This window comes from Eutrigla gurnardus (genome assembly GCF_963514095.1).
Source record: "Eutrigla gurnardus genome assembly, chromosome: 2".
Taxonomy (NCBI): domain Eukaryota; kingdom Metazoa; phylum Chordata; class Actinopteri; order Perciformes; family Triglidae; genus Eutrigla; species Eutrigla gurnardus.
The window spans coordinates 6,191,004-6,218,036 of record NC_139916.1 but is presented as its reverse complement, the minus strand read 5'-3'; the positions used below and the strand labels follow the sequence as shown (position 1 = coordinate 6,218,036).

General features: G+C 42.6%; 3 protein-coding genes across 7 annotated transcripts; 2 read left to right on the top strand and 1 right to left on the bottom strand.

Annotated features, from left to right (window-relative positions):
• Nucleotides 1-750: 750 nt before the first annotated feature.
• Nucleotides 751-11,811, bottom strand: eif4enif1 (eukaryotic translation initiation factor 4E nuclear import factor 1). Of its 2 annotated transcripts, none has more exons than XM_084038757.1 (19): nt 11,473-11,811; nt 10,707-10,857; nt 10,335-10,408; nt 9,957-10,084; nt 9,304-9,578; nt 8,648-8,846; nt 8,346-8,509; nt 7,488-7,647; nt 6,767-6,943; nt 5,330-5,601; nt 4,635-4,709; nt 4,315-4,501; nt 3,854-3,942; nt 3,357-3,490; nt 2,886-2,967; nt 2,626-2,749; nt 2,231-2,545; nt 1,928-2,098; nt 751-1,734 (listed from the first exon to the last, which is right to left on the bottom strand). In XM_084038757.1, the coding sequence occupies exons 2-19, from the start codon at nt 10,806-10,808 to the stop codon at nt 1,547-1,549; spliced, it is 2,916 nt and encodes a 971-aa protein (XP_083894883.1). In that variant the 5' UTR covers nt 10,809-10,857; nt 11,473-11,811; the 3' UTR covers nt 751-1,546. The 2 variants fall into 2 exon arrangements, with proteins under 2 accessions (XP_083894883.1, XP_083894884.1); XM_084038758.1 differs by having other exon boundaries at nt 7,488-7,626.
• Nucleotides 11,812-12,313: 502 nt separating this feature from the next.
• Nucleotides 12,314-21,531, top strand: sfi1 (SFI1 centrin binding protein). 2 transcript variants are annotated; one of them, XM_084038735.1, is made up of 31 exons: nt 12,314-12,747; nt 12,823-12,894; nt 13,002-13,112; nt 13,187-13,281; nt 13,387-13,504; nt 13,578-13,680; nt 13,769-13,925; nt 14,056-14,217; nt 14,348-14,418; nt 14,506-14,598; nt 14,704-14,798; nt 14,925-14,991; nt 15,144-15,274; nt 15,387-15,468; nt 15,557-15,735; nt 15,829-15,904; nt 16,147-16,242; nt 16,328-16,404; nt 16,494-16,596; nt 16,679-16,775; nt 17,776-17,936; nt 18,019-18,093; nt 18,503-18,577; nt 18,654-18,830; nt 18,916-19,106; nt 19,180-19,251; nt 19,338-19,545; nt 19,641-19,725; nt 19,840-19,960; nt 20,044-20,143; nt 20,586-21,531. In XM_084038735.1, the coding sequence occupies exons 1-31, from the start codon at nt 12,584-12,586 to the stop codon at nt 20,730-20,732; spliced, it is 3,561 nt and encodes a 1,186-aa protein (XP_083894861.1). In that variant the 5' UTR covers nt 12,314-12,583; the 3' UTR covers nt 20,733-21,531. The 2 variants fall into 2 exon arrangements, with proteins under 2 accessions (XP_083894861.1, XP_083894862.1); XM_084038736.1 differs by lacking the exons at nt 12,823-12,894; nt 13,002-13,112.
• Nucleotides 20,765-26,840, top strand: sxph (saxiphilin). Of its 3 annotated transcripts, none has more exons than XM_084038792.1 (17): nt 20,765-20,784; nt 21,629-21,792; nt 22,402-22,501; nt 22,599-22,775; nt 22,879-23,041; nt 23,138-23,202; nt 23,761-23,918; nt 23,996-24,182; nt 24,265-24,413; nt 24,491-24,581; nt 25,047-25,094; nt 25,165-25,347; nt 25,515-25,662; nt 25,942-26,024; nt 26,124-26,308; nt 26,387-26,573; nt 26,687-26,840. In XM_084038792.1, exons 2-17 carry the CDS (start codon nt 21,637-21,639, stop codon nt 26,728-26,730), a joined length of 2,124 nt encoding a protein of 707 aa, XP_083894918.1. In that variant the 5' UTR covers nt 20,765-20,784; nt 21,629-21,636; the 3' UTR covers nt 26,731-26,840. The 3 variants fall into 3 exon arrangements, 2 of the variants coding, with proteins under 2 accessions (XP_083894918.1, XP_083894917.1); XM_084038791.1 differs by lacking the exon at nt 20,765-20,784 and adding an exon at nt 21,212-21,337; XR_014599166.1 differs by lacking the exons at nt 20,765-20,784; nt 26,687-26,840 and adding an exon at nt 21,212-21,337 and having other exon boundaries at nt 26,099-26,308; nt 26,387-26,567.
• The last annotated feature ends 193 nt before the right edge of the window (nt 26,841-27,033 follow it).

Here is a 27,033-nt window from a genome sequence, read left to right as displayed (position 1 = left end):
ACTCTGGAGTGACCAATTTGATTTTGTAAGACGTTTTTAGATACTTATTCTAGAAGACCTTGAGTTGACCGATTGTTTTGACCACTTTTATGTACCCACAAGGGGGCAATTTATTAATAACCACCACCACTGGCTGGAAAATAAGTTTATAGCAGCCCACTGCATTGGACTTAATTTGATTGGCACCTGCCTCGAACTATCAATTTTCAAATCAATGATTGTCCTATTTTTTTTTAAGTAAATACATGACAATGATGATTCCTAAAATTTGATTATTAAACCTGTGACCAAGATGCATTTTTACATTGAAAATAGTAGGCAACCTTCCTGTAAAGACTTAAATTAATCGTTGACATTTGGACAGTTTGACCAAATAAACAGGTTGGCCAGTTATGTTAAGCAGCACCACCTTAAATACCGAGCAACCTTACATTCTGCATGCAATTAGTGCTTTATTTTTGCCTATTCTATTTTGGATGAGATTAAGAGGAACCTATGGGAGGAACCAGCAAGACAACTTTCAGCATTTTTCCCGATGTGTACAACAGTTCTCTCTTATAGTTTAGACAGAGTGCAGTACAGTGTCCATTTTATTATTTAGGCTACTAAAAAATAAATAAAAAGTAAGAATCTATGGCAGATTAAAGTTTGTATGAGATTGCATCTGTATACAAATATAATGTAGTCACAGAGTAAGTGCATATATTCTGTGCAGAAATAGGAAATGCAAAGCCATTTAAAACAAGCAAGTTGTGTTTTACTGAATTTTATTTATTAATTCTATTTGTGCTTTTTATAACTTAGTAGCACATAAACAAACTGAATCCCAACCACCCTCAAAAAAAAATGACAATGTGAGCTGTGCTGCCCTCTCAGTGACAAGTTGGATGGGAGAGGATACACTTTGAGAAGAAGGAAAAAAAGAAAAAAACCCACAAAGAAAGGCACAACCAGCGCTTGCTGCATCCCCCGGAGTCTTCTTGAAATGCTCCAGCCAATCACATCTACAGAAAAAGGGCCACGACCCATGCCACAAAAGGGTTGAGTACACACACTAAAGTTACTCATCAAGCCAACATGTCTCACTAGCCTTTTCCCAGTGCACTTCAGCGGGGGAAATTAAAGTTGGACAAGACAAAGGAATGCTACCAGCTCTTGAAGACTTTGTTTCGCAGTTTCCAGGTGAACTGCAGGATAGTTTCACCTTACCCATTCCAGGAAAAAGAAAAAAATAGCTATATACACAGGGAGAATAAGATTCTTTCCCATTGTCTGTACAACTGGGCCTATACATTATTTACTGCGCAGAGCCTAATACAAAAAAAAAAAAAAAAAAAAGTCAACAAAACATATCGCCATCACTCGTCTTCCCTTTTACGCTGATAAGCTTCTTCCAAAAGCTGTGACTTCCAAGGTTGAAGACTAAGCGTTACGTGGTTAGACTGTCCAGGTCTTCCAAATTAGAGTTCACATTTTTACGGTAATGAGGTGGTGGACATGGGCCAAAATGAAAATAAATATCTTGCTTCCAGCAGTGTTTATTTTCTTATGGCCGGAACTCCAACTCATCTACACTTATGACTTTGGCCGGCATGGAGGGGAGTGGCTGTTCTAGCACGTCCGATCCAAACCACTTGGCGAGTCCGAGAGGGGGGGCGCCCCCATGTTGCTGGGGGCCATTTGTCCGGTGAGGGCCATGGGTCTGTGACTGAGGGCCTGGCACTCCTGGATGCACTGCAACATGGGGGGAAAAAAAATACATAAATACAAACATCCTACACACATTTAAACTTGAATATTGCTAACTTTTCCCCCCCAAACGTTTATTTTAAGTTATTCTCTGTGGTAGTATTCTGGAATCACCCTGGGAGTGGGTGCAATGTTTCAAATGGCACATATCGAGTTGTAATTTTCAACTTCCACTCACTTGGTCTTTGTTGCTGAAGTTGCTGCTGCATTACTGCTAACTGCATCTGAGTATTGGCTCTGGGAGGTAGAAGATGATGCCCTGTTGCACTGAGTGGGTACAGCTGTTGTCCAAGCAGGGCAGGAGGCAAGCCTTGAAGTTGTGCAAGGTCAACATGTGATGGAAATATACCTGGTGGGTACAATTAGAGACTTCCATTAGAGATCATCAAAGTCAGAGGTTTTACACCAGGTCAATTTACGGCAAATAAAGTTTTAAGAAAGTTAAGTGTTGGGGGGGGGGGGGGACCCAACTGATACGAACCTGCTTGCACAAGAGCAGGTCCAAGTTGCTGAGGCTGGATACCCTGAGCCAGCATTCGTTGAACCACATTAGGGTGGAGCTGGGGAGGAGGGCGCGCCATAGGTACATGCGATAGCAGAGGTACTGGATAGATGGGACGAGGGAAAGCTGAGGAGGGTCCTGGAGGTACCATGGTGGGCGTGTGGTGTCCAGCAGAGCCAGGCCTGAGACGCTCATGCTCCTTGCTTGACAATGTCTGAGAGCCGGCCTTTACACCCCCAGAGTGGACAGCATTACCATCCATCGTCTCTAGGTATAGATTTGGGGAGCTGCCATCTGTAATCACATAACCCAAATGTGAAAGTACACGAATGCATGTTCAAATTAGGAAGTTGTGGGTAATGTAGTGTCTTTACCATCTCCAGAGGGTCCTGCCGACTCCTCTTTTGGCTCTGAACGACTTGATGGTTCATCTCTGCTTTTCTCTTTTGTTGCATACATTTTGCGGATCACAGATGTAGGTGTAAATGATGGGGACAACTGTAGCAAATAAAAAAATAAATACCATTAAAACCATCAATACCAAGAGATGCAGAGATTACAGATCACAGTTTAAAGAGGCCAACATCACAGGGCTAGTCTGAACATTGGTGGCTGGGAGAATAAAGTTGCTCACCATGCTGGTGACAGGATTTCCCGGAGAGTTTCTTCCAGCAGACTGAGGACCTGGACCAGGGGAGCGATTAACTCGCTGCAGTCTGTGGATGACAACCACATCCTTCATAAGTAAATAGGAAATCGCAACCCATCATTTTTGTTATCCGATTTGGGTGTTTAGGATGCAGATGTATACTGATATGTAGCAAAAATGACTGTAGATTTTTATCAGTCAAATAGTGAATGAAAAACATTCAGCCAAAAGCTGTATTGCTACAGCATGTAATACACTAAGCTGCAATTTGCCATCATTCCAGTTGCTAAAATGAACAGGCCAGACAGACACTTAGCTAATCAACAATCCTCATATACTACACATTTTCAAAAATTGGGATAAGGACAGTAATATTCAATTAATTATAAATCATTAAGTCTTTCAACATGAATACATGCTAGTGTTTAAAAAAAAAAAAAAGAACAAAAAACTAACCTATTTCGATAAGATTTGTCAAGTGGTGGCTTGTAGCCAGACTGGAATGAGTGGTGGCCGTGGAGAGCAAGCTCCTGTTGAAATGCCAGAGCTTCCGGGTCCGTTTGATTAAGAGGCATAGAGAGCAGCCTCATCTGGTCAAACAAAATACACACAACTGATGCGTTAAGTTATTTACTCAAAGACAATGCAGAATTAAAGCATATGGTCAAAGTGCTTTAGCTTCGCTACAATGCGTGTTCACAAAACGACGAGTGTAAGTTACAGCCCAGTTCAGGAATTTACAGGTCTTATGATGTCAAATATTTTTGGATCCCGGGGGGAAATTGGGTAACATTTATGTTATACATTTCTGTGATTAATTTGTTGCTTACAAAGATATTCTACATCACGTATTTGGCAGTCAATGCGACTTGTGTCCACGGAAAACGGGTAAATGAAGCTCAATAAAGATTATTCTTTTTGTAAATCAATAATCAAATGCCATAAATGGTTACCTGTTGGTGTGCAGCAGCTCCAGGGCTGATAGACCTGTGAACATCAGCAAACTGTTCTGGCAGCATGGGATGATGACCAACAGGAAAACCTTGAGGTAGGAGAGAGAGAGAGGGGAAAAAACCTTCACAATCCAACTTGTCGCACCAACACCTTTACTCAAACAAAATATAAATCAACTGTAAAATACCCACAACAGCACTCTTTAGTTGCTGTGATCATATGCCACTTTAGCCTTACGGCTCAACATTTTTGGTCATAATGAAAACTAGAGAACATTTATAAAAAAAAAAGGTCATTATGTTGAGCTTTCAATACTTTCTTAGCTACGCTATATGATAGCCTAATCGTGAAATTTAATTATGAGTGTGGGTAAAGCCTAATGACAGAGAGAATCTTTCCAATTCAAGGTATGATTTACATGTCTTGCCTGCAACATATCACTTTTTCCAAATCAACTTACCTGCTGATGATTGCAACCGACTGTTGAAGTAGTCGGGTGAGGGGGCTCTCTGTGAAAAGAGAGGGGGTGACGGGCCCTTGCGTAGTAGGCCATGTAGAGGAGCAGAGGTTGTGGGGCCCTCAGAGCTGCCCAACAGATTGCCAAGTAGTGTAGGAGAGCCACTACGAGCATGACCTCCCAAGAGCTCCTACAAGAGAAACATACATATACATTTCTCAAGATGTCACAATTTACTTTAATGTCATCAGTCTAGCAGTTAAGATTTAAAAGCAAAGCTACCATCCATAAAATGCGAGACGGAAGATAGACAACATACAAACCTGAAATATGTTTTTCTGCTGCTGAGGAGGCACCTGAGCTTCAGACATCGTCACCACAGCTGGGTCTGAAGGTTGCTGCATAGTACAGAGAGAAAGTTTTGGTGGTACAGTTCAAGGAAAAACATTTCCCCGTTAAAACAAATCTCAGTAAGTGATGTAGGATGTTTTAAAGTGCATCAAAACAAATAAAATGATCTGCAAGTATCGGTGATCACCCAAAAATGTGGACATCCATCTAATAGAGCACTTGGTGAAACTTCTTCAAACCGCAACACTGAGATGGATTTGTACAAGAGTCACAATTAAAGTGTTCCTCATGCAAGTCAGGTATGTTTTGATACACATTCATTGTTGTATGCCTTAATCAGCATTCATTATAGAGTTCTCAGCACAAAAATCAAATCAGACCACAAATTTTTTTTAAATGACTTGCATAAAAATTGACACTTGTAGCTTTCATACATCCAATCTCAACAAATAACCTTCAAAATATTGAAACAAATTTATGCCCATCAATTTACTTTATAGTCTATCCATGGAATTTAAGAAAGATTGGGTTATCCAAGTAGCCTGAAAAAGCTGCATGCAGCATTACACACAGATTTGTATGAATACCCATTGAATTCCAACATATGCAATGTTGTTACCAGTGAAAGCCTGTGTCAATATCTTAAAAAATATGTAGAAATACTTACATTGTTTGTGTTGGTTTTGGGGTGAGTTGGCAGAGTTCCACTTGCCTTCATGCTGCTGACTAGTTTATTAAAGGCCGACATGTCTGTGTCGCGCCCGTGTGGACGAGCGCTGGAGCCACCAGTTAAAGCCTCCTCTAAATGTTGAGCCATGAAGGGCGTACCATTTCCTCTCTGTGGGGGTGGAACCTTCCGCACCTGTGGTTCTGAGGCCAGCTTCATCCCCTTCATCCCCCCCTCCACTTCCTCCAGCGAGAGCACCGCACCACAGTTAGCTGGGGACAGAAAAATATAGACTTTATATAAAACTATATACATTTTAAATTAAATGCTAATTAAGAGAATGCCACATAAGAGTTTTGAGGAGCTTAAAAAATAAAATAGGACAGCGACTGCATACTTAAGACTTATCTCTATAGTGTTATACCGAGACTGATGGATTTTACAACTCTGCAAAGATATAGGGACAATTGTTTAATTTTGTTTTTGTAACATGAAGTCGTATCTCATGACAAAAGAACAGAGAATGTGCACTTGCATAAATTTGACTGGCCGAATGTAGGGCGTGGCCAGATGCAACTGCACAGCATTGTGAAAACAGCCGAGCCAGGCACAACATTTTGACATTTTTACTGGAGCTTTCTGCATCTGCACACTGACTCAGAGGGCTCGAGTCAGTGAGACTCACGCATTACTTGTGCAAGTTTGACCGCAGGAACATTTGTATTTATTCACAGGATCGATTGTGTTTATCCTTATTGCCCTAGACACGCCTGAGAGGAAGTGGGACATACCTTCAAATCCACACAGACAATGTTTCAAATCAATCATGGCTGAAATAACTTTTGGTTGTGGAAATAAACAGAAGTAGACTTGTCTTAGTTACATCATCACCCAGAGGTGCTCGGTCAAATTTCACTGAGCTGTATTCACCGTGTCTAGCAAGCCACACATAAGCCCCCCCCCCCCCCCCCCCCCCCCAATCTTGTTCCGTTTATTAGAGCAAGAGTTCTACTGTACCGTTCCACATGCTTCTTCAACATGTTCGCAGTTACCAACAGGCCAAACTCGCATGCATAACAAATACCACTGAAAGGATAACTGTTCTTCCCATATCCAACCCCGCAGAGCTTAACAAAGCCATTGTGTTCATTGAATTATCATCAGAACAGGACATCATACACCCACTCAATCACTGCCTCGCCCTACTGCCTTTCGTGCTCAAGCATAGAGCACTGAGGTTGTCGAAAGGCTTGCTTTGAGAAAAAGCCTGATCCCTCCCATCCTAAAACAACAGGCCCCACTGAATAGACCTAAATGTGTTGGCATTGTGCTGTTCTATGTTTTGTTGTCCGACATGTAGAGTGCTGTGGAGATGAATTCTCTCATTTGGGACAACAAAGTCTATAACTGCAAATGTTTTAGTGAACCGTCACTCACTGCTTTCCCGTAGCCGAGCTTTGTTGACCGACAGGGTGGAAAGAAGTGGCTTCAGGTCTATTTTGGCCTTGTGCAGTAGCTCCAGGATGTCAACCTTCTCCTTGCACTCAGATGATTGAATAGGTGTGAAGTATGAGGTAGGGCCTTGACTAGAGGACACGCTGCGTGGCTCAAGTCCTTCAGGAGGAGCAAAAAAATATGATATCAGATTAAATACAACCAACACAAATGAAGTGTTCAGTAGGCATGAACATCACAATGTATGTAGCAGGCAAGCAATCACATAGTACTGGACTGATATAATAATGCAGCAGTTTGATGTTGACAACGTTTAAAGCCTCATTTTTTAACTACATATTCCAAAAGATTGAGACCAGTCAAAATCAGCTTCTTTCATTAAGTTTCTATTTTCAATACTTTACAAGATAATAGAATAACGTTGTTTTTGTCCTTAATGTAGCTTCAAGAACTGAAAACGTGTTTCATCTAGGTTGTTCTGTGAAGCAAATTAACTACATCATCTGTTAATTAAAAAAAATATATATAAAAGACCTCCAGGAAATTCAACAAGGAATTTCATTAACCCCACTTTTTAAAAAGACCTCCGATATTGACGTTTAAATACCAAGACAAGCCAAAACAAAGCTTCTCCAGAGAGTGTTATGCATAGTTTTAAGCTATATAGTTACATTAACATTGTTTGCTAAATCAAAATAATTACCTGCAAGTTTTTCTAGTTCCTCATGAGGGGTGGACCTCAGACTGCTGGACCGGCTGCCTGAAGGGCTCAGGTTACTGGAGAACCACTGACTGAAGCGGCTTGCAGATACAGGGCCCTCCCCCAAAACATCCTCTATCATCTGCAAGACAGAAAACGGAGCCTGTGAACAGAGTGAGAAACACAAATAACGGTAGGCCAAAAAGGTACAAGGTCAAAGTTGGCACTTACATTTAGGGCGTTTTTCCATCGATTTAGCACGAAATGTGCCAGGAGATTAAGGGTAGTGTCATTGAATGCACTACCGTTTGGCCTTGTGTTGATTTAATGCCACACACCAGTCCATACCAACCCGTCTTATTTAGTTTATAGACCGGTTCAAATAGTTCCCAAATTAACAGGTCTAACCTAGCTATAATGATGGGCATAAATTTGGATTGTCTCTATCCCGATGCAGTAGACTGCAGACAAAAACATTAAGGAGTGCTGGATTCAGTGTAAATAACCACCACCAGAGTAAGTTCAGTGCAGCAGAGGTAATCTTGTGTTGACACCAAGTATCTGCAAACTTGATACTCTGCGTCAAAAGGGCTTGTATAGGACATGAACTTGAACATGAGCAGATTATGCAATTTGTCAGTGTCCTCTAGATTGTAATATGTTCTTGAAGATTATACAAATACATGAAGAAAATGTTGAGCAAGTTTTTTGAAGGGGAGGGACAGACACTTGAAAACCTCTACTGTCAAAGCTTAGTGATTAGAAGTCTACATCAGGAAACCAGAGTCATAAATGCCATCCGTTCTGTGACGTTCACACCTAAAAAACACCATCAAAACCACAGTGCACCCCAATACTTACAGAAGCCAGTCCTGGCATGGTCTTCTCCAGGTTGAAGAATTCATTGAAGTCAAAGTCTCCGGTTGTCTGCTCGGGCAGAACATCAGGGTGGGGAACCTCCTGATCAGCAGTAGACTGCAAACTCCCATCTCGCTCTTCTGACTGTCCACCATTACATTCCACAGCTGCACAACAAAAAATGCAATCTTAAGCACCCCTAATGTGAAAGCAGTTGCACTACATCAGTTATTCAAATACCATGAGTAAAAGGAACCGATTAAAACAATGGTGCTGTAATTCTGAGGAACAGGGCTTTGACATGCCTTCTCTTATGGACTCTGCACGCTTCCTTGACCGTTTGGACCTGCGCTTATCATCCTCCAGGATTTTGTCATCAAATCCAATGAGCTCAATCGTCTCAGACTGGCTGGTGGGACCCGCAGAGAACCACTCTGGCTCCTCCTCTGCATACGAGTCATTCCTTCTCCTTTCACTAAACACTCGCTTGTCACTGAAATCCCTCTGCAAAATGACGGGACAAGACCAACATAATATCAGTGTGTAAAATGGCAGATAAAACCTTTCTATACTAATGATTTAATAAATTAATGCATCATTCTTCAAACTTCATAAAACTTTTTTTTAAAAAGCACACTAAGTGGAACTCTTATGTCAAAGAGGCACCTTCCTCTGTTCACAAAGTAGAAAGTAAATACTTGCTTTTATCAAATGTAATTAACACTAGATTAGTGAGCCAAAACCATTTCTTGTGAAAAACACTTATTTAAAGTTTGGGGCTTTCATTTAACCTTGCCCTCTCTTGTCAGCTCATTTTATCCTGAAAAATTAAACTTAATCTTTAGTTGGTTTTGTTTAACAAAATGAGGGGCATATGCGCTGTGTAATTTTGTACTAAATGCCTAACAATAGAAACAATATGGGGAAATACATAGATGGGATAAAAGGAATAAACACAAACCCTGAATCTTTTATCCTTGAAGTCTCTCTCACGTTCCCTCTCCTTCTCCACACGGGCTTCTCTTTCAAAAGCTCGGGCAGCAATTATGCGGCCACTTCCGATTCTGCGGGCCCCTCCTAGACGGAGACTCTCATTCTCCTTATTCTCCAGGGGGCTTATTGGGCGACGAGAATGGGGTGCAAGTGCAGCGTTGCCTTGACATCCTCCCCCAAAGCTGCGTCGCTGTGGGCTCAGTATGACATCCAGATCATCCTCCTTTAACCGCTCACGAGGATCTGAATACATTGCAGGAAATGAACTCGGCTTTAAATATTAAAACACCAACATTCACACCATATGAGCAATCTAAAGTAAGCTTAAATTAAAGAAGATCTCTACATTTTCTCACAAGAAATATTCATTTAATTTCTGCTTCACTTGTCCAACAAGACAATATGTAACTCAAATATTTACGCTTAATCCAGAGCTGCTGAATATTCAAGAGTGAGCAATACAAATACCAAAACCTTTTCTGGATAACAATTACATTGCTTCAAAAATTATCAGTAGATCACCTCCGACACAAACCTACACTACCAGAATGTAAGATAATTGTATGACCTTTATTTTTGTGTAAATCTTAATATTTAGATTTCTGGCCATGGGTAATTTACCTGGGATTCTGCGTTTCAAAGGAACTCTGTCATCCACATAGTCCTTTTTAAAACCTTCCACTGGAGAGCTGCGCTCTGAAGTGGGATACAGTGAGGCATGCCACTTCTCCGGGTCCCAGACACCATCACTGTATCAAACACCATTTGACACGATTAAAAGACACACTCAACCAGTTCTCATTCTTTATATCTTTATGTGAACACATAACGAATACCAAACCAGACACCTAATAAAAAACAACTATCAGTGAAAAGCAAAAAGGTTGGAGTTTGTCAATGATGTACAGCAAAGCCATCTCATTTCACAAACTAAGCCATATAATATCCAAACATAATGTGGATGGCATGGATTACATCCAAGTAAAAAATCATTCTTACCTGTCATATTTCTCAGAGAGGCAGTCTGGCCTTTCATTCGAGACTGGTAGATCTTTTATTTCCAGAAGTTCGTCCTGTACAACAATTGATTAGCAGAATCTGTTTTTATTGCCAAGGTACAAGTACACATACCTGTAATTTGACTCTTTTGGTCTCATTCATTTAATTTATTTATACACACTCGCATTCCTGAAATATGTAAACAATCATACCATAGTGCTACGTACAATACAAATATGCTAGAATAAATGTTAAATGACTAGGTGGATATGTAAAATCGAATCATGTATACATGTCACAGTACAGTATATTGTCTATAAATAATGTGCGTTAGGAAGAACACCATATTATATTGTTAGTATTTCTCCTCACCTTGGTGTATCTGTAAGGAGAGGGGGCTGCTGGCTGTTTAACTTTGTCCACAGCAGCATCTTCATCACAAGTCTTCTGCTCTACACAAACATTGTTCTCCATGACTGATTTCAGACACAGGACAAACTGCTTCCAGAGCAATTAACTTTTTCTGTTGGAAACAAATATCAATATGAATAACTGAATACTTAAATAGGAAATTCGTGATTTTTTTCCCCTTTTTCAGTTGAAGCAAAAGAGCATGCTGACACTTTAAACTTGTTAGCATGGAAAAACAACAACATAAGAGCGGCCTGGCCTCAAACACGAACAAACAGCCAAAGATTAAATTATAGAGAATATCAAACTTCACCTAAACGTCGAGTTAACCAACATTGGGGGCGTTAAAGCAAACGCTGCTAGCCAATTAGCAAGTTAATTGACAGCAGCCATTGACCGCTGATTTTAGACGTGACACGTCAATTAACGTTACAATAACTTACCTAGCCTAAGAGTTTACTGGCAAATTGCCTGTTGGGTTAGTAACTGGACTGTGACCAAAGCAGTTTAGAAATACCAGCAAAGAAACGTTACAGACCATTGTTACTTAGGATGTGGCTAAATGAATCACCTCTTTACGATAAGCACATAAGCTAACAGTTACCGCAGGCTTTGGTAAATTAAGCTAGCGTCCCACAAAACTATCTCTGAACCTCATTCGCGGTATAACATTTGTACAAACGGATGGCTAGCTGGTATGTTAGAAAAACACAAATGGACAACTTACTCAGTTGAAACGCTGTGTGGAATACTGGTTGCTAACGGCCGAACAGCGGCAGTTAGTGTTAGTTAGTTAGCTAGCTAGCTAACCTAGCACCTTTAGCTAGCTAGCTAACTAGCTGGGGAATGGGGATAATGCCCACCCAGCGAGTACCAAATCTTAAACCGACTGAGTTCTTGGAGTAATTTCAGCAAACGCACACAGTACTGGGGTAACTAAACAAAATAGCACAGATCCAGGTAACAAATTAATTCACACAGAGAATGTGTAATCTCAAATTATTGTCTGGTCTTTCTCTGTTTTCTAAGTCGTAGCAGCAATTTTCCTCTGATCACCGCTTTAAGAAGGTCCTAGGAAAGATTACATTGTGCCCATCGCGCCTTTGTAGAATTTTATAGAATGTGGTGTGCGTCGGTCGCGTTTCATTTTAATGTTAAACCCGTAATCTTAAATTTACGTGCTACTAGTATGGTATGTGTGTGCAGCTATATACGTTGTTGAAAAAATCTATCTTGGCGTGTGGGGGTTTAATTTACACTAAAATTAGAAAATTATACCGGCATTATTTGGGGCAGCTTCTCATTGTCCTGGGGTTTGCCCGATTTGTCACCCAGTAACAGCCGTTCGCCGGTGCTTCTTGTGAAAATGCAGGACCCCGCCCTCGCGCGCAGTCCACCGCTGACATTGCGCATAGCCGCTACCCTGAAAGGACCTCGGGTGCGTTCCAGAACGACTGTTGCTACCGTGCAGCGCACGGCGGGAGTACATATCAACATTAAAACTCTTGTGTAGAGGATAGCGTCTTATTATCATCGCCTCCTGTTTCTGTTTAACAATATTAAACAGTATGAACACGTCAGAAAAAGATACATTTTACGTCTACAACCTGAACTCGGGGTGTAAACATAACGTCACCTGTTCCCCTTTACAATAGCGTCTGGAACAGACCCCACTGTCACACCAGCGATCACGTGACAAGGAAACAAAACAAACGCGCGGCACTTAGTTACTGAAACAATTCCTCCACATCGCTGGATGATGTGCATTTTATTATATGCGTTAAAAAATCTGTGTTTGTCTGCTTTTATGTCAGATGGTAGTGGCCTGATTGAATATAATGCAAAGTAACGCTAGAAAGCCAGATCCAGTGAGAGCCCGAGCCAGCGGTGGCACTTCTGATGGTGGAAGAAAACAAGTCCGCAAAGCTGACACAAGAAAAGTCCTTTACAGAGTTGGATACAACTGGAACAGAGGTGGACGACTCAAGGAGCTGAGGATAAGGTGACACTCAATTCACTGGATTAGCACATTTATCCATGTTTTTAAAACTTACACTAACCTTTTCATCAACTACAGGCACTTGGCAAGAAAGTTCCTCAAGATATGGATGCAAAACACATTTGGCAGAATTCTTCCTCATGAAGCCAAGTAACGTTTTACACTTGTTTTCTTTTTTAAAGCTAGGAGCACATGAGGTTTGCCACTTTCAGCTGTACTATCTGACCTCTAAACCAAGGGGATATTACACGTTGCAGGTCCCACTATAACCGTGTGGTCTTGAGACGGGTCTTTGAAGGATGGAGAGACGAGTGGTGGACGTCCAGGAGGGAGTGGAGTCTTGCAACGCGGGCGACGTGTCACTACAGGTACACGATACAGCCCCAGTCGTCTGATCACAGGTAGGTGTTTGTGTCTGCTAATGACATATTTTGTGTTTCAGGTACTATCTGTGTGAATTGGCATTCCACCGCTGGCAAGCGTTTATGTCGTTGCGCGGGGAAAAGAGGAGCAAAGTCCAGAATGCTCAATCATATGGTATGATTTAGGCACACGCAAAGAGATTACACATAAACATACATCCTCATGCTTTGTTCGATATCACAAGCAGCTCCTTTTGTCCATTTTTTATTCCTCAACTAGCTGACAGACAACGGATGCATATGGTTTGGGAACGATGGGAGGTTTTCACAGAAATGAGGCGACTGAAGAACAGGATGCTTGAATCTGCCCTTGAGCACAACAGACTTGCAACGCTGCAGTAAGATCATTTGTTGTATCCATACGTCAGAATTACACTTTGAGTGCTTTACTGTCGTTTTCCACCTGTGCAGGTCAGCGTGGAGCGTGTGGCGGACTCGGCTGCAGCGACACCAACACCTCCACGCTTTAGAGGAGCAAACCCGAGCACAGAGGGCGCTCGCTTTGAAAAGAAGGGTAAAGGCATAATCCAACGCACCCATATCTCATATGCTGTCAATATCATCTGTCATGATGTCTGTTTTATTTTTATTTTTTTGTCAAGTCTTGGCTTCAGTGGAAAGAACTGCACACAGCTGCTTGTTGCCAGAAAGAGGAAGAATCCAAGGCTGCACGTCACTTCATTCTCAGACTGAAAAGAAACACATTGCTTCAGTGGAAAAGTTATGTGTCTTCCATCCAAACCAAGAAAAAGTTGCAAGGTCAATTCCCTTGTCTTACTTCACGCTCATTTACTAGAAAACACACACATACTCTGTCTCATGTTGTATTTTTTTAAACCATATAACTACATTTTTCTCTTATAATTCCTTTTCTTTCTTTTTTTCCCAGCTGTGTCTCAGCGTGCCCGCGGTCTCCGCCTGGCGAGGACGTGTTGGAGTGAATGGAGCAGAGCGTTGCATCGTAAACGGAGCGAGGAGGACCGCTTGCAGGTTGTAGAGCATTTGGCCACGAGGATCACCCAACGCAGAGCCCTGCAGCGCTGGAGAGCTTGTATCCTCAGCATAAAGCAAACATATATCTTCCACTCTCAACCACCTGCAGCATCAAACGTAGTCCACCGAGGGACGTGACGGGCTCATGACGATCAGTACAGTTGTTTGATTCCTCAGCGTGTCCGTAGATGTGACGTTGTGCAGAGACGAGGCCGAAAGAAACAGGATCGCGAGTCAACTTCATCGTCGTCGTCTACTCGTAAGATAAAGAGTGACTGAAGCGACCGCGTGGAGGTGAAGGGTTTGATCATGTGATGTATTGATCACTGTGTGCTCATTTTTGCAGACTGCCGGACTTCAGGGACTTTCTGTCAACGTCATCATGAACAAAACACACCGACTGAACAACCGCATGGCTGTCCAGCATTATCATCAAACTGTATTATATGAGCACTATATCATCCTAACACTACAATAACATACACATGGTATCAACAACATACATGAAAGAACGCTTTAAAGATCGAACCTGTGTTTTTCATAGATGACTTGTAAGTTTTGGAAGCTTTGGCTGGACCGTCTGGAGGAGGCAGAAGACGAGAGGTTTCAACCCCCAACAGCGGCACTGACTTACCACAGGTACGTTTATTATTAACACTTGTTTGCCCGAGAGTGAAAAACACATTAAATGCTTCATGTTGTAGCATCCGAGCTACAAATATGTTTCATTTCATTTGAAGCTGTTCCTGCTTGCTCTCTTCACAGCACATCCCTGTTAAACAGATGTTTTCACCACTGGAGAGAGAAACTTGCTGAACAGAGACACGTGCAGGTATTTTTTTTTTAGAGCCAACACACTTACAGAGCAGGGATGAGGAGTCATACTATGAAATTCACTAAAAATGTTGTCAAACAAGAGGTGGAATATATGATATATATTATGCTTTAATTGCAAACACAAAAATCTGATGTTTTTTCCTGCAGGAGTTGGAGCGTTGTGCAGACATTTGGTTTGCTGAACGCATGCTGCCGCGGTGTTTCACCTCATGGGTTGAGTTTACTCTGCAGAGAAGACTCCATAAGCAGAGGCAACACAAAGCAGAGGTCTATAACCAGTGAGTTACTATCCCCCCCGATTTGTACGTGTGCTGTGATTTATCTCCAAACCAAAGCTAACCTGTCTGCTGCCTCTACATGATTTATTGCTGATGGTGATTGTGTTATCAGGCAGCGTCTGTACGCTTCGGTGTTTTGCACCTGGTGGGGACGAGCCGAGAAACACGAGCAGCAGATGCTTTCTGAGCAGCTGGTATGTTAACTGTGAATGGAAACTCAAACCACTGCAAGTTGGTGGCTAAGTGTGTATGAGACACTGACGGAGAACTCACTGTCACCAGGCAGTTCTACATGACGAGCGCCGCCACTTGCAGAGAGCCTGGACTCGTTGGAGGCATCGGGCAGAGCAGCAGATCGATGAAGAGGAGAAACGGGAGGCTTCACACCATCTGTACGTGCACAGACTTCTCCAGAAGACGGTGACGCAGTGGAAGGACAACAGCACTGAGATACGAGACCGGTGAAGCAAACTGAGTGTTTTTTGAATGGAGTGGAGAAACTTGCTGGTCCGTCGACTAAGACATATTTTTGAACACTTTTGTTTGCATGTCAGGAGGAGTCGAGAGCAGCAGGCATGTCGTCTGGGTGACCTGCGCTGCATGAGACGGGCTGTGGAAAAATGGAAAAAGGTAAATCACGAGTACTTGTTTGCACAGCATCTGTTCACATAATAACCGATAGGCTTCTGTTCGGCCGACGTTTTAAAGAAAGACAAATGGAAGGAAAAAGGAAAACATTTTTTAGTTTATTCAATATTAAATTATTGTGTGTGTGTGTGTGTGTGTGTGTGTGTGTGCGTGTGTGTGTGCGTGTGTGTGTGCGTGTGCGTGTGCGTGTGCGTGTGCGTGTGCGTGTGCGTGTGTGTTGTCAGTTTGTTCAGAGCCAGAGAGAGAAGAATTGCAGACTGAAGCAGATGCAGCATCGCCATGACGTTAAACTCCTCAAACGCACCTTTGTGGCCTGGAAGGTAAATGAGCATCATTCGTAAACGCATCATTTCTTAAGGTTGGAGTAATAATAAGCTGATGCACTGCCGCCTGCTGCATCGACAGAAACACCACCTGAAGATGTGTGAGATCTATGGTCACGCAGAGGAACTTTACAGGCAAGGAAACCACACCTTGCTCAGGTATTGAACACAAACACTTATGTTTATTCTCTGACGTCTGCTCGCATGTTCTCAGCTTTACCTCCTCCTTCTCAATAATGTCTCCCCAGAACGGTTGTGTGTGTTTGGAGGGAGAATGCAGCGCTGCAGATGGAGGTCAGGCACGCCGAGCAACGAGCGCTGCATCACTCTCAGCACTTCCTTCAACTTAAGGTCAGAAAGCAGTCCAGCGTCCTCATTCGGTATCATATGTATTCCTCTTGCTCAGTGCTGTCTTTGCACTAAATCTGTCCAGGTGTTTCTTGCTTGGAGGGAAGCAACGGCACGTGCAGTGTCGAAGCGCCACCAGCAGGGTGAAGCAGTCGACAAGGCTCAGAGGTCCATAAATCAAGGTGACAACAAATCTCCTCACAGTGGCCACATGCATTATATTTTCTAGATTTCAATATTTATTTGATGTTAAATTTTTTTATGTGACTGTCACTTACATAAAAGTAGTAAGTAAGTATTTAATCTATTTTTAGGAATGTTTCCCATGTTTTCCTCTTTAACATTCATTAGGAAACATTGGTTTATTGTGATCTGGTTTTGGCAGCTGATTGGCCAACTTTCAGATGTAGAAATGCGCTCAATTGGATCTTGTGATTGCACCGTTATGTAATCCCACTCTTGTTTTCCTGTAGTGTATGATTGTATTCTGTTTATTTGTGTCTTGTGTGATTGGTGGAACCAATTTTTTGTCTTGGCCAGGTCACTCTTGGAAAAGAGGTTTTAAATCTCAATGAGTTTTTTTTTTTTGTAAATGGTAAAAGGCCTCATTTATATAGTGCTTTTGTCCAAAGTGCTTTACAGGAAATGACTAACATTCACCCATCCACGCACACATTCACACACCGACAGCGGAGTCAACCACGCAGGGCGACAGCCAGCTCGTTAGGAGCAATTAGGGTGAGGTGTCTTGCTCAGGGACACCAGGCACTCAGCTAGGAGGAGCCGGGGATCGAACCAGCAGTTTCTTGCGGTTACCAGCCAACCCGCTCTACCTCCTGAGCTAAACCCCCCTTTTTTATATTATTTTTGATTGATATTACAAAATAAAACAGGCTGTAATGAAGAGAGAAACAAGGAAACCTACATGATACATCTCCAACAAAACAGTTGACAAATTCCGTTTGAAACTGTAAGATTTTTAAACCTTCATTACAAAACAAATCTCCTTTTTCCTTTAAAGAATAAACCCTTTTTACAATGTTCATTGATTTTCTTATATCTCAGACAAATGTGAGCCATGATCACCTACTTTTGTCTGTTGTGTCACTGGTTTCATAGTATTCCACCTCAGATTTGGTAACTCGTAAATTGCACATGTACCTGAACGTTTTCTGTGTGCAGCGCGGCTGCTGAGGTCTTTCCGACGGTGGAGGGAGCAGAGCAGGGAGGCTCGGAGAGAGAGGATACGCATGGAAAAAGCCAGGCAGTGCCACAACTCCAAACTCCTTACTAAAGCACTGAAAGCCTGGAAAAAGCATCACAGCCTATATCAGAAAAACAAGGTTGTACCTTCATTATCCCTTAACTGTTCTATAAAGCCACACTTCTCAAGATCCGTTTTTTTTAAATGTGATTCTGTCCTAGGTGATGAAACGACAGGGAAACCTGTTGCTGAGATTAAAGATGTACCAGACGTACTTTGAACAGTGGAAAATGAAGGTTTGTTTCATGAGTTTTACACAAAAATCATTTTACTTTTCATGAAGAAGCCAGTGAAGACAGTTGTATAACGTCCTCTGGCTCTGGAGCAGCTTCTTTTTTTCTTTTTCTTTTGTGCTTGACACATAATAGAGACAAAGTCAGGATATCTGATTTTTTGTTATATTTATATTATTTTGAATTGTTCCCTAACTTTATTGACTAAAAAACGCTTGTGTTTATAATTGATGATCTCACTCCGAGGTAGAGAGGGAAAGGGGGAGACTTTAACCTGGATTGATTTGTATGATGTTGTTTCTTGCGGTGCTAATTGTTCAGCTCTCTATATGGATTAAGGTCAGACTGATATAAGTGGTTTAATTTAGAGCGGTTGAACTGGCTGTGACTCTGGTTTCCTTCCGGTGCATAGCTGCAGCACAGACGGAGAGAAGCCAGGCAGACAGAGCGAGCCCTCTGGCACTGGTCCCTCACTCTTCAGGCCAAGGTAACGCTTGCATCCTCTCACTGCAAAACACTGACTTGTGGAACTGGTGCGAACACAGTCTGGATTCTATGCCCAGGTGTTGAATGGATGGAGGCTGTGGGTCACAGAGCAGCGCAGGAAACAAGAGCAGGCGGCCAGAGCTGCAGAGGTCTACAGGGACCAGCTGCTGAGGGAGGGCGTGACCCGCATCCTCACGTACGCCGCTCAGATGAGCGATCTCACGACGAGCCTGACGCAGCGCAGCCGAGAGCAGGTGGGCGTTTTGTTAACGCTGCGTCACTTCTGTTCAGACGTTCGATCTGAAGTGTCATTTCATCAAATCTGCTTGTGTCCTGCAGAGGTCACGACACCTGCAGAGGGTGGTGAGGCGCTGCGCGATGCGCTGGAAGCAGCGGGCGTTTAAGCGGCGCAGAGAGGAAGAGGTCAAAGGGCAACCGCCGAAGAAGAGCGTGACTTTCTGTTTGACTACGAGTGATTCCACGTCGGATTCCAAGGAGCAGGAAGCTGAAGACGGACAGCGGAGCGAGCTGTGAGTCTGAGGTCCTCGAAGGCCGTAAAGCTGTCTTCGACACTCGCTCAGTCGCTTTTTCATTTTTTTGCAGACGACTCAGCCGTGCGCCTCGACGTCAGCCACGACGCTGCAGGGACATGTTTGAGTCGCCGCTGCAAATGAAGTACATCTTTTAGTACGAGACATGCATTTCAAATTAGAAATGAGCTACTCGGCACTGTCAAAAGCCTCTCCTCTTTTCTTTTCTAGCACTCTAAAGCAGACTGCAGGAGCAGCTCCACAACAGCACAGCCATCTCACTGGCTCTTCCTGCTTCCATCCTTCTAAAGTCCCTGGTAACTCGACTGGGTCGCCCTCTGGACCGCTCATGTCCACCATGGACTCTCCAGGGGGAAACCAAAACCAAGACGCTCTTTTACCTCCCTCTGCTTTCATGACCACAGCCATGCAAGATACGGTAATAGTCTCCTGTTTGACTTCATATCCGTGATGCATTCAGGCTAACTTTAAAGTAACTTGACTTGGGTTATAACTTCTACTTCTTTTCCCAAGATGGAGAAGACTGACGGCTCAGGTCTACTTGCACCTCTTCATCCGTTTGTCGCTCCCTTTAAACAACACTCATCAGCTTATTCAGGTATAACAGCTGCACTTTTATTCCCCGGTATGGGTTCCATTTAAATTCACAATAAAATAACACCAGTGTCACTTGCCAAGACTTGGAACGACTTTTTTGTTGTGCTTCTTCAAGACGTCCATCTGAGAGCATCCAGTGGAGAAGCAGCGATGGAGTCGGCTTCGACTCTGACCGGAGAACTGCTCAGCGTTCAGCTGGAGATGCTGACATACCAAAAGGACCGGAAGCAGCTCCGGTATGAAATCTGTGACTTTTTCTGTTCTTCTCATGTTCTTGAACACAGTTCACAGTGATGTTTTATCGTGTGTGTCGACTCAGGGCATGGCAAAAACTAAAAGAGGTATTACAGAGCTGGCTGCAGACCAGCGGAAAGGACGAGCAAATGGAAGGAAATGCTGTTTGTCAAGAGCTGAAGGAGGTAAGAAGACAAGGAAATACTGTTTATATCAAACCGAGAAGACTAAAAATGTGTATAAATATCTATATTTTCTTATCCAAATCATTTGGTGATTTGGGTTCTTTAAGCTGATCACACCTTAATATAAAGTGTTTAATCGCATGTAACTACAACCAAGTGTGGCTAACAAATAATAAAAAACACACATGCTTTGAGTGGAACTGAATGTAGTTTAACTGTATCATCAATGGAAATACATTCAACTGTACAAGTTCCTTGCTGATCATGAGGAAAGTTATTTAAACGTGACTTCCCAAATGTCTTACACTGATGGCTTCAGTTTTGCATGCATTCTTCTGAGGTGTCGTTTGACCAATAAATCCTGCTTGAATTGAGGTCATACAGGTGGAAGTGGTGTGAAATAACGGCCGTTCAGTGATCACGATGTTTTTGATGTTGACAGTTGGAGGAGCGCATCGACAGACTGTCCACTGAACTGGCAAGACGGAAACCAGCGATGCTGCTTCATGCAGAGAGGATCCGGCATCTACAGTCCACCATCCGGGCTTCAGGAGTCTCTCTTCTTCGTCGGCAGACAGAAGAGATGTGAACACATCGCTCATGTTCACAACATGACGGGAAATAGTGACTCACGAACAAAAGTGATTACACCTGCTGACTGTTTGAACTGTTGTTCATCTGCTTTGAATTCTCCTATAATAACTCAAAGACTGACACGAGAATTGAATTAGAAACAACTTATTTTAGATTGCCATACTTCCCCTGCACTCAGTTTGTGTGGGAAAATCAGATATTTGAATGTCCCTGATAGCTTTTTATTCCTTTTGAATGTCCTGTGATCTCTCGCTATGTAATCCAGCATTGAAGCCAAGCTTCCATTGCTGCATTTACACCTCAAATCTGCAGAAACGGTGGATAGGGGCCGTCCTTGTGACACATGGTGCTAAATATTTTCCACATGCGTGAAAGTAGTCCCTCTCCTGCTTTCAGAGGAGCTGCCCTTGCACAATAATCTGTTATCCATTTGAACCAGTACCTCTAATGTTTTGGAAGTCTTTGCCGGAGTTTCAGGGAGAAAGGACGGCTGTTCTGTTGAACTCTGCAGACGACATTCAGTCTTTGATCAGTAACGGGGCAACATGCGAGGACGTTACGTTATTTTACTCTCTTTCATCTTTGTCCTCTGCATCCGGGGTGAGTTATGTTACTGACCTAGTTCAGTTGCTTTCATTGTTAGACTTATTTTAGTTTCATTTTCAGCCTCTTTGTGTTGGTGAATGTTCAAACTCTTGTTGTTGTTTCGCAGATGTTGGTTTTTGATTGTTGCTGGCAAAGAGACTGCTGCACTCTTTTTGGAGCTTTTTGTGGCCGTTATTAAAACTGATATCTGTTTATTATCTCACAAAGAAATGCATGAAATTCCTCCTTTTTACTGCAACAAATTCTGTACAAAATCTTCTGTTTGACATGTTCCTGACATGTTAGCTAAGAAGATGCGGTGGTGCACAGTGTCAGATCCTGAACATAGGAAGTGTGCAGAACTGGCTAAAGCTCTAGTGGCAGTGCTGCCGCCAGCTGCTGTGATAGCGTTCGCCAGACTCTCATGCATACGGGCGTCCAGCACCACCGACTGCATCGATAAGATCAGGGTGAGCCCTCCGTCCCCATCATCATTTTGACTTATTATTATTATTGGCATATTTACTATAGGATTATCACAATCAGTTGTGTTTGTGTGTTTTGTATCTGCAATAGAGATTAAATTCATACAGTAAACTATTTTCTGACAAATAAACAAAGAAAACTGACATTGATTAAAAATATAATTTTGTAATTAACAAATTCTCAGAGGTTATTGGAGAAAATAAATCAAATATTCTGCTACTGTTTATTGTATAAAGTCTCCATAGATCATTTTTCCTGTAGGGCACGTATGACCAGGGGGCTTATAAAGCTTTCTGTATCAAGGACAAACAGTTAAAATTGTCTCGAGAGCTCAAGTGATACTGGATTATTGAGGCTAATAACATTATTAATTACATAATATTGTTACTCATCATCCACCATAGAGGCTGGTACCAAGTGGATTTAGCTGCAGATGATAAACCTGATTAGTGTCAGAGGTTGGATGGAAGAAAATATGTAAAACCTAAAAAACGAACAGTTGCTGTTTTCTTAAAGGCATCCATCATAACTGAGAAGGGGCTTCAACAAAATGCCTGATTGATGATGAACTTCAGCACCATTCTCTGTTTCAGGCCAACCGTGCCGACATCGTGACGTTGGACGCGGGAGAAGTTTACTCCGCTGTCAAGCAGTTTGGCCTCGTTGCCATCGCCAAGGAGATATACAGCGATGGTAGATTCCCTTCACATTTCTGAGACGCTTCAGCATGTCTCCCCGGCACGCGTCTGCATCAGTAAACCTGTCTGTGTGTCTACGCCGAGTCCTGCAGGAGGCTGCATCCTGTCTGTGGCTGTGGTGAGAAACAGCAGCCTGGACGTCAGGTCCCTGCGGGGCCTCAGGAGCTGTCACAGTGGGGTTCGCTGGACGGCTGGTTGGAGTCTTCCACTCGGCTTCTTGCTGTCCCGCAACTACCTGAGCTGGTCCAAGGAGCAGCCGCTCAGTCAGGGTGATGAGATTAGAACCTGCTGCCTGTGAAAATAATACAGTTTCTTCATTCTGTTATACTGTCTATTTCTGGTCCCCTGACTTGTTTTTCCTCTCTCAAGCAGACGTCAGTACCTTTTTCAGTGCCAGCTGTGTTCCCGGAGCTGCTGCCATGGCACCGCCTCTGTGCTCGCTGTGCCAAGGCCAGAAGTCCTACATTCGCCAGAGAAATTACCACTGCGAAACGTCCCACAGTGAGCCCTTCTACAACAGCCAAGGCGCCCTCAGGTCAGCCGCCACAAAGAATCAAAAAAGCTCTCAGCTTACATGTCAAAACCGCATAGAAACCTATTTACCCCTATTGCCTCTTTTGCCCTTCCTCAGATGTCTCAGGAGCGGGGCAGGGGATGTTGCATTCGTAGACCATTTGGCTCTTGAAAGTATTAGGGGTAAGCTATATTATAGACTTCTAAAATTATCTTTCTATTCATTCATTCTGTTATATGGATACATAGAATTGGAATTCAATTAAATGCAATTGAGGGTTTTCAGATTAAGATGAGTAAAGTGAAGGACCCCTTTCCCACCTATAGCCCCCTAAATATAGATTCCAGGACAAATATGTCTTGTATTTTTTATTCCTTGATATTCTTGTTTTTATTGATTTATTTTTATTCTATTATTATTATTATTATTTAAAGAAAATTTATTTTAAACTTTATTTTATTATTGTCTTGTTTTAATCTGTAATGCATTTTAATTTTTCCCTTTATTTTCTTTTAATTCTTCTATTTTTTTTTCACTTTATTTTATGACATGTATATGTTGACATGTGTTATACAAATAAACTTGCCTTGCCTTGTATGAGAAAAGTATTGTCTGCTTTTATGTAATTATTGGATAAAATAACGTCCACTTGTCTGTCCAGTAGAACACATAGGAGACGTAACAGGTTATTATGACGTTTTACATCCTGCTGACTTTTCATATTCTGTTTGTTCGCTCAGACAGTGAGAGAGATGAGTTCAGGCTGCTGTGCACAGACGGCACACAAACTTCTCTCAGCCACTACAGAACCTGTAATCTGGGACGCGGTCCAGGAGGCGGCGTGGTCACCAGATTTAACTCTCGCAAGATCGCTCGCAAATTTCTAGTGATGGTGCAGGTACCTTTTTTTTTTCATCTCAAATATCACACACTGTGTTTCCACACTACATGCCCACAGATGCTGTTTTTTTTAAGATGCTGTTTGGCCAACGAGGAAGAGAGAGGCAGCGCTTTCAACTCTTCAACTCATCTTCTTTCGGGGAAAACGACCTTCTCTTCAAAGATGCGACGGATAAACTCGCCGTCCTGCCGGATGACATGGATGTCAGTCAGGTCCTGGGGCTGGATTACGTGGCCCTCCTCAAAGGTCTTGGGCATGAAGGTGACTTATACCCACATTGTTCATTTTCATATTCAAAACCAGCTGTGATATTTAGGACTTCACTGGACCTCCATGTGTGCAGGGAGTTCACTAGAGGACAGTGTTGTCCGATGGTGCTGCATCAGCCACGCAGAGCAGAAGAAATGTGAGGAGTGGGCTCTCAGTATAAAGTCAGACCCGCTGGTGTGTGTCAGCGGCGTCTCGATGCGCGACTGTATCGAGAAAATTAAGGTCAGTCATTCAAGTAGTGCGTATCACAGGGTGTTGGTGTATTACAGCTCTATCACAGTTGAAATAACTCACTACAGAGGCACGAGGTGGACGCCGTCTCGCTGGATGCAACTCACACTTTCATCGCAGGAAGATGTGGCCTTGTTCCCGTAGTTACAGAATATTATGGTAAGTGTTTGCATTCTCAAAGTATATTTACTCACAGGGAAGAGAATACTCCAGAATTAAGGTGGTGACTGATACTTTCTGGTATCAATATCTTTTTAATATCAATGTCAGTGGAATATATTTGAGGTCTGAGGTCAAAATTGTAATTTGAAGACCTTACCATGGGCTCTGGGGGAAGTATGATGGTCATTATTTGATTTCATTTATTTTCTTTCTTTTTCATTCTTATTCATTTGTGTTGTGAAGAAAGCTATTCTTTTCCTCGTTAAGATCCTTTAATTGTAAAATCATCATTTGAAGGAATTTCTGTCCTTTGTGCCTGCATCAGTTGAAACTACATTTTCTAATTTTCCACCTGGAGTTTTTCATTTTATGAACTAAATAATTCATAATCATGCTGTCCTCCTAATCGTCATTGATTAAAAAACATGGATCTGTTTCCGCTGTGTTGTCTCGGACTCTCAGGAGGAAAATGCGTGCCTGCTGAGGGATCGACCCACTTAGAGACAGACGGTATGACAGCAATAATCTTGGTAGCTGAGGGGACTGTTGTCCTGACTTTGAAACCTGCCTCTCTCCCCAGTGTTACCCTCGTTGGTGGGGGTGGCGGTGGCAAAGCGCTCCAGCAGAAACATATTCATCGGGAACCTCGGCGGCCGGCGCTCCTGTCTTGGCCACATGTACAGCCCGGCAGGTTGGCTGCTGCCATACAGACATACGTTAAGCCTGGAGCACAACAGCAGCTCGCCCTGTGATCCCAACAGAGGTACTGTTTCAGGGATGGATTACCGTTAAAGTGCCGTCTGTGCTGCTGCATGAAAAGCCTTATTGAGCCAAACTGAATACAGTCTCTTAATGTGATATCTCTCCTCTGGGTGCGGTGACCTCTTGACCTTTACAGTTTCTGCTGTTATATATGTGTTATTGCCTCAGTGTACAACGACGTGTTTTGGAAAGGCTGCCTTCCAGGCTCTCAGGGGAATCTGTGTAAAGTGTGTCTGGGAGGCACGGAGGAGGCTGCCACCAAACGCTGCGCCGACAACCACAATGAGCGTTACTATGGCAACATGGGGGCTCTAAGGTATGCACAGTGGCTTACCTGAACCAGAGCTTTCTGTTGTCATCTGTGAATCCTCGTGTAGAGCATTGAAAGGGTTCTTTTATTAATTTTTTTGGTGATTTCCAGTCATTGAGATATTTTTTTGTTTGTTTTATTTGTCCTGGTTTTTGTCTTTCAAATTTGCCACAACTTCACATACAAATGATTTAAAGAAAATTAAGTTGTAAAACATTTTTACAGACTTGTATCCACTGAGAAAATGTTTTCGTGTAATTTGTCTGACTGAACCTTTGGTCGAAGGTGTCTGGTTGGAGATCCCAGCGGTAAAAGCTACGGCGACGTGGCCTTCCTCGAGCAACACAACCTTCTTGAAAACATCCTCAGTGAGATACTCGAGATGAAGTTTTGACGTGAACACACTCATACAAGCAGGTACTATACGTTTATCATGTAACAGTATGGCTTTTGTCGACCTGTTGCAGGTTTGAGTTCCACTGGTTGGGCCGAGGGTTGGACTTCATCGGACTACGAGCTGCTGTGTGGAGATGGCCGTCGAGCCCCACTGTCAGAGTGGGAGAGCTGTAACCTCGGAGTCATCCCACCGAACACCATCATGACCCGGCCAGTGCTCACGGCACGAGTGTACGACTTCCTCATGAAGTCACAGGTCAGTTTATGTGAGCAGATGTTTTTTAAAGGAGACACAGCTGTGTCTTCATTTTCTTTTTTTTTTGTGTACATTTAGGAAACTTTGGCAGCTAACCCAAATGCAGAGTTCAAGCTCTTTGAGTCGCAGCAATATGGAGAAAGTGATCTGCTTTTCAAAGATGCAACTCAGTGTTTTGTCCACACGAGCCACATGGACTACCGCTCCATCCTCGGAGAAGAGTTTTACAGTCACGCGGAAAGTGTCTTCAACTGCACACACTCTGGTAGGACTGTAATCAAATACACCTGCTTGATAATCAAACGTATAATCAAACTTCCCCTTACAAAGGATGTTGTTCTTGACGATGATGCTGATGTTTATGTGTTTTCCCCACAGCTATCTTGGAGTTTTGTAATCAAGACGTGTGCAGCATATTCTAATGGGCACATGGAAGGAAACGTCACCTTTCTCTGTGCTTCTCAGTGTTTTCAACCCTTCATCTTTGGTATCATCCTGTTCAAAGCTGAGATTAAAGTCAAAACTCTGCTGCCTGACTCCACTTGAGTATTATTAATCATTAAACAACATTATTCTGTATTATTATTATGCCTATTAATAAACACGGTGAAGGATAGAGAAAAGCCTACAGTAACTTTTAGATGCCATTAGAAATTAAAGATTTAGGCAATTTAGATTAGAAAAACATAAATAAAATGTAAAATTTTAAATTATTAAATGTTCCT

Bases quoted from the DNA above. Each gene is read 5' to 3' on its own strand.
- sfi1 (XM_084038735.1), top strand. From the start codon at position 12,584: ATGCAAAGTAACGCTAGAAAGCCAGATCCAGTGAGAGCCCGAGCCAGC. The intron at 16,597-16,678 runs GTCAGAAAGCAG...AAATCTGTCCAG, and splicing joins AGCACTTCCTTCAACTTAAG to GTGTTTCTTGCTTGGAGGGA. The intron at 17,937-18,018 runs GTTGTACCTTCA...ATTCTGTCCTAG, and splicing joins GCCTATATCAGAAAAACAAG to GTGATGAAACGACAGGGAAA.
- eif4enif1 (XM_084038757.1), bottom strand. From the start codon at position 10,808: ATGGAGAACAATGTTTGTGTAGAGCAGAAGACTTGTGATGAAGATGCT. The intron at 2,546-2,625 runs GTAAAGACACTA...ATGTGATTACAG, and splicing joins GGCAGGACCCTCTGGAGATG to ATGGCAGCTCCCCAAATCTA. The intron at 2,099-2,230 runs GTTCGTATCAGT...TGTACCCACCAG, and splicing joins ACCTGCTCTTGTGCAAGCAG to GTATATTTCCATCACATGTT.
- sxph (XM_084038791.1), top strand. From the start codon at position 21,283: ATGCGAGGACGTTACGTTATTTTACTCTCTTTCATCTTTGTCCTCTGC. The intron at 24,582-25,046 runs GTAAGTGTTTGC...TCGGACTCTCAG, and splicing joins CGTAGTTACAGAATATTATG to GAGGAAAATGCGTGCCTGCT. The intron at 25,348-25,514 runs GTACTGTTTCAG...TTATTGCCTCAG, and splicing joins GCCCTGTGATCCCAACAGAG to TGTACAACGACGTGTTTTGG.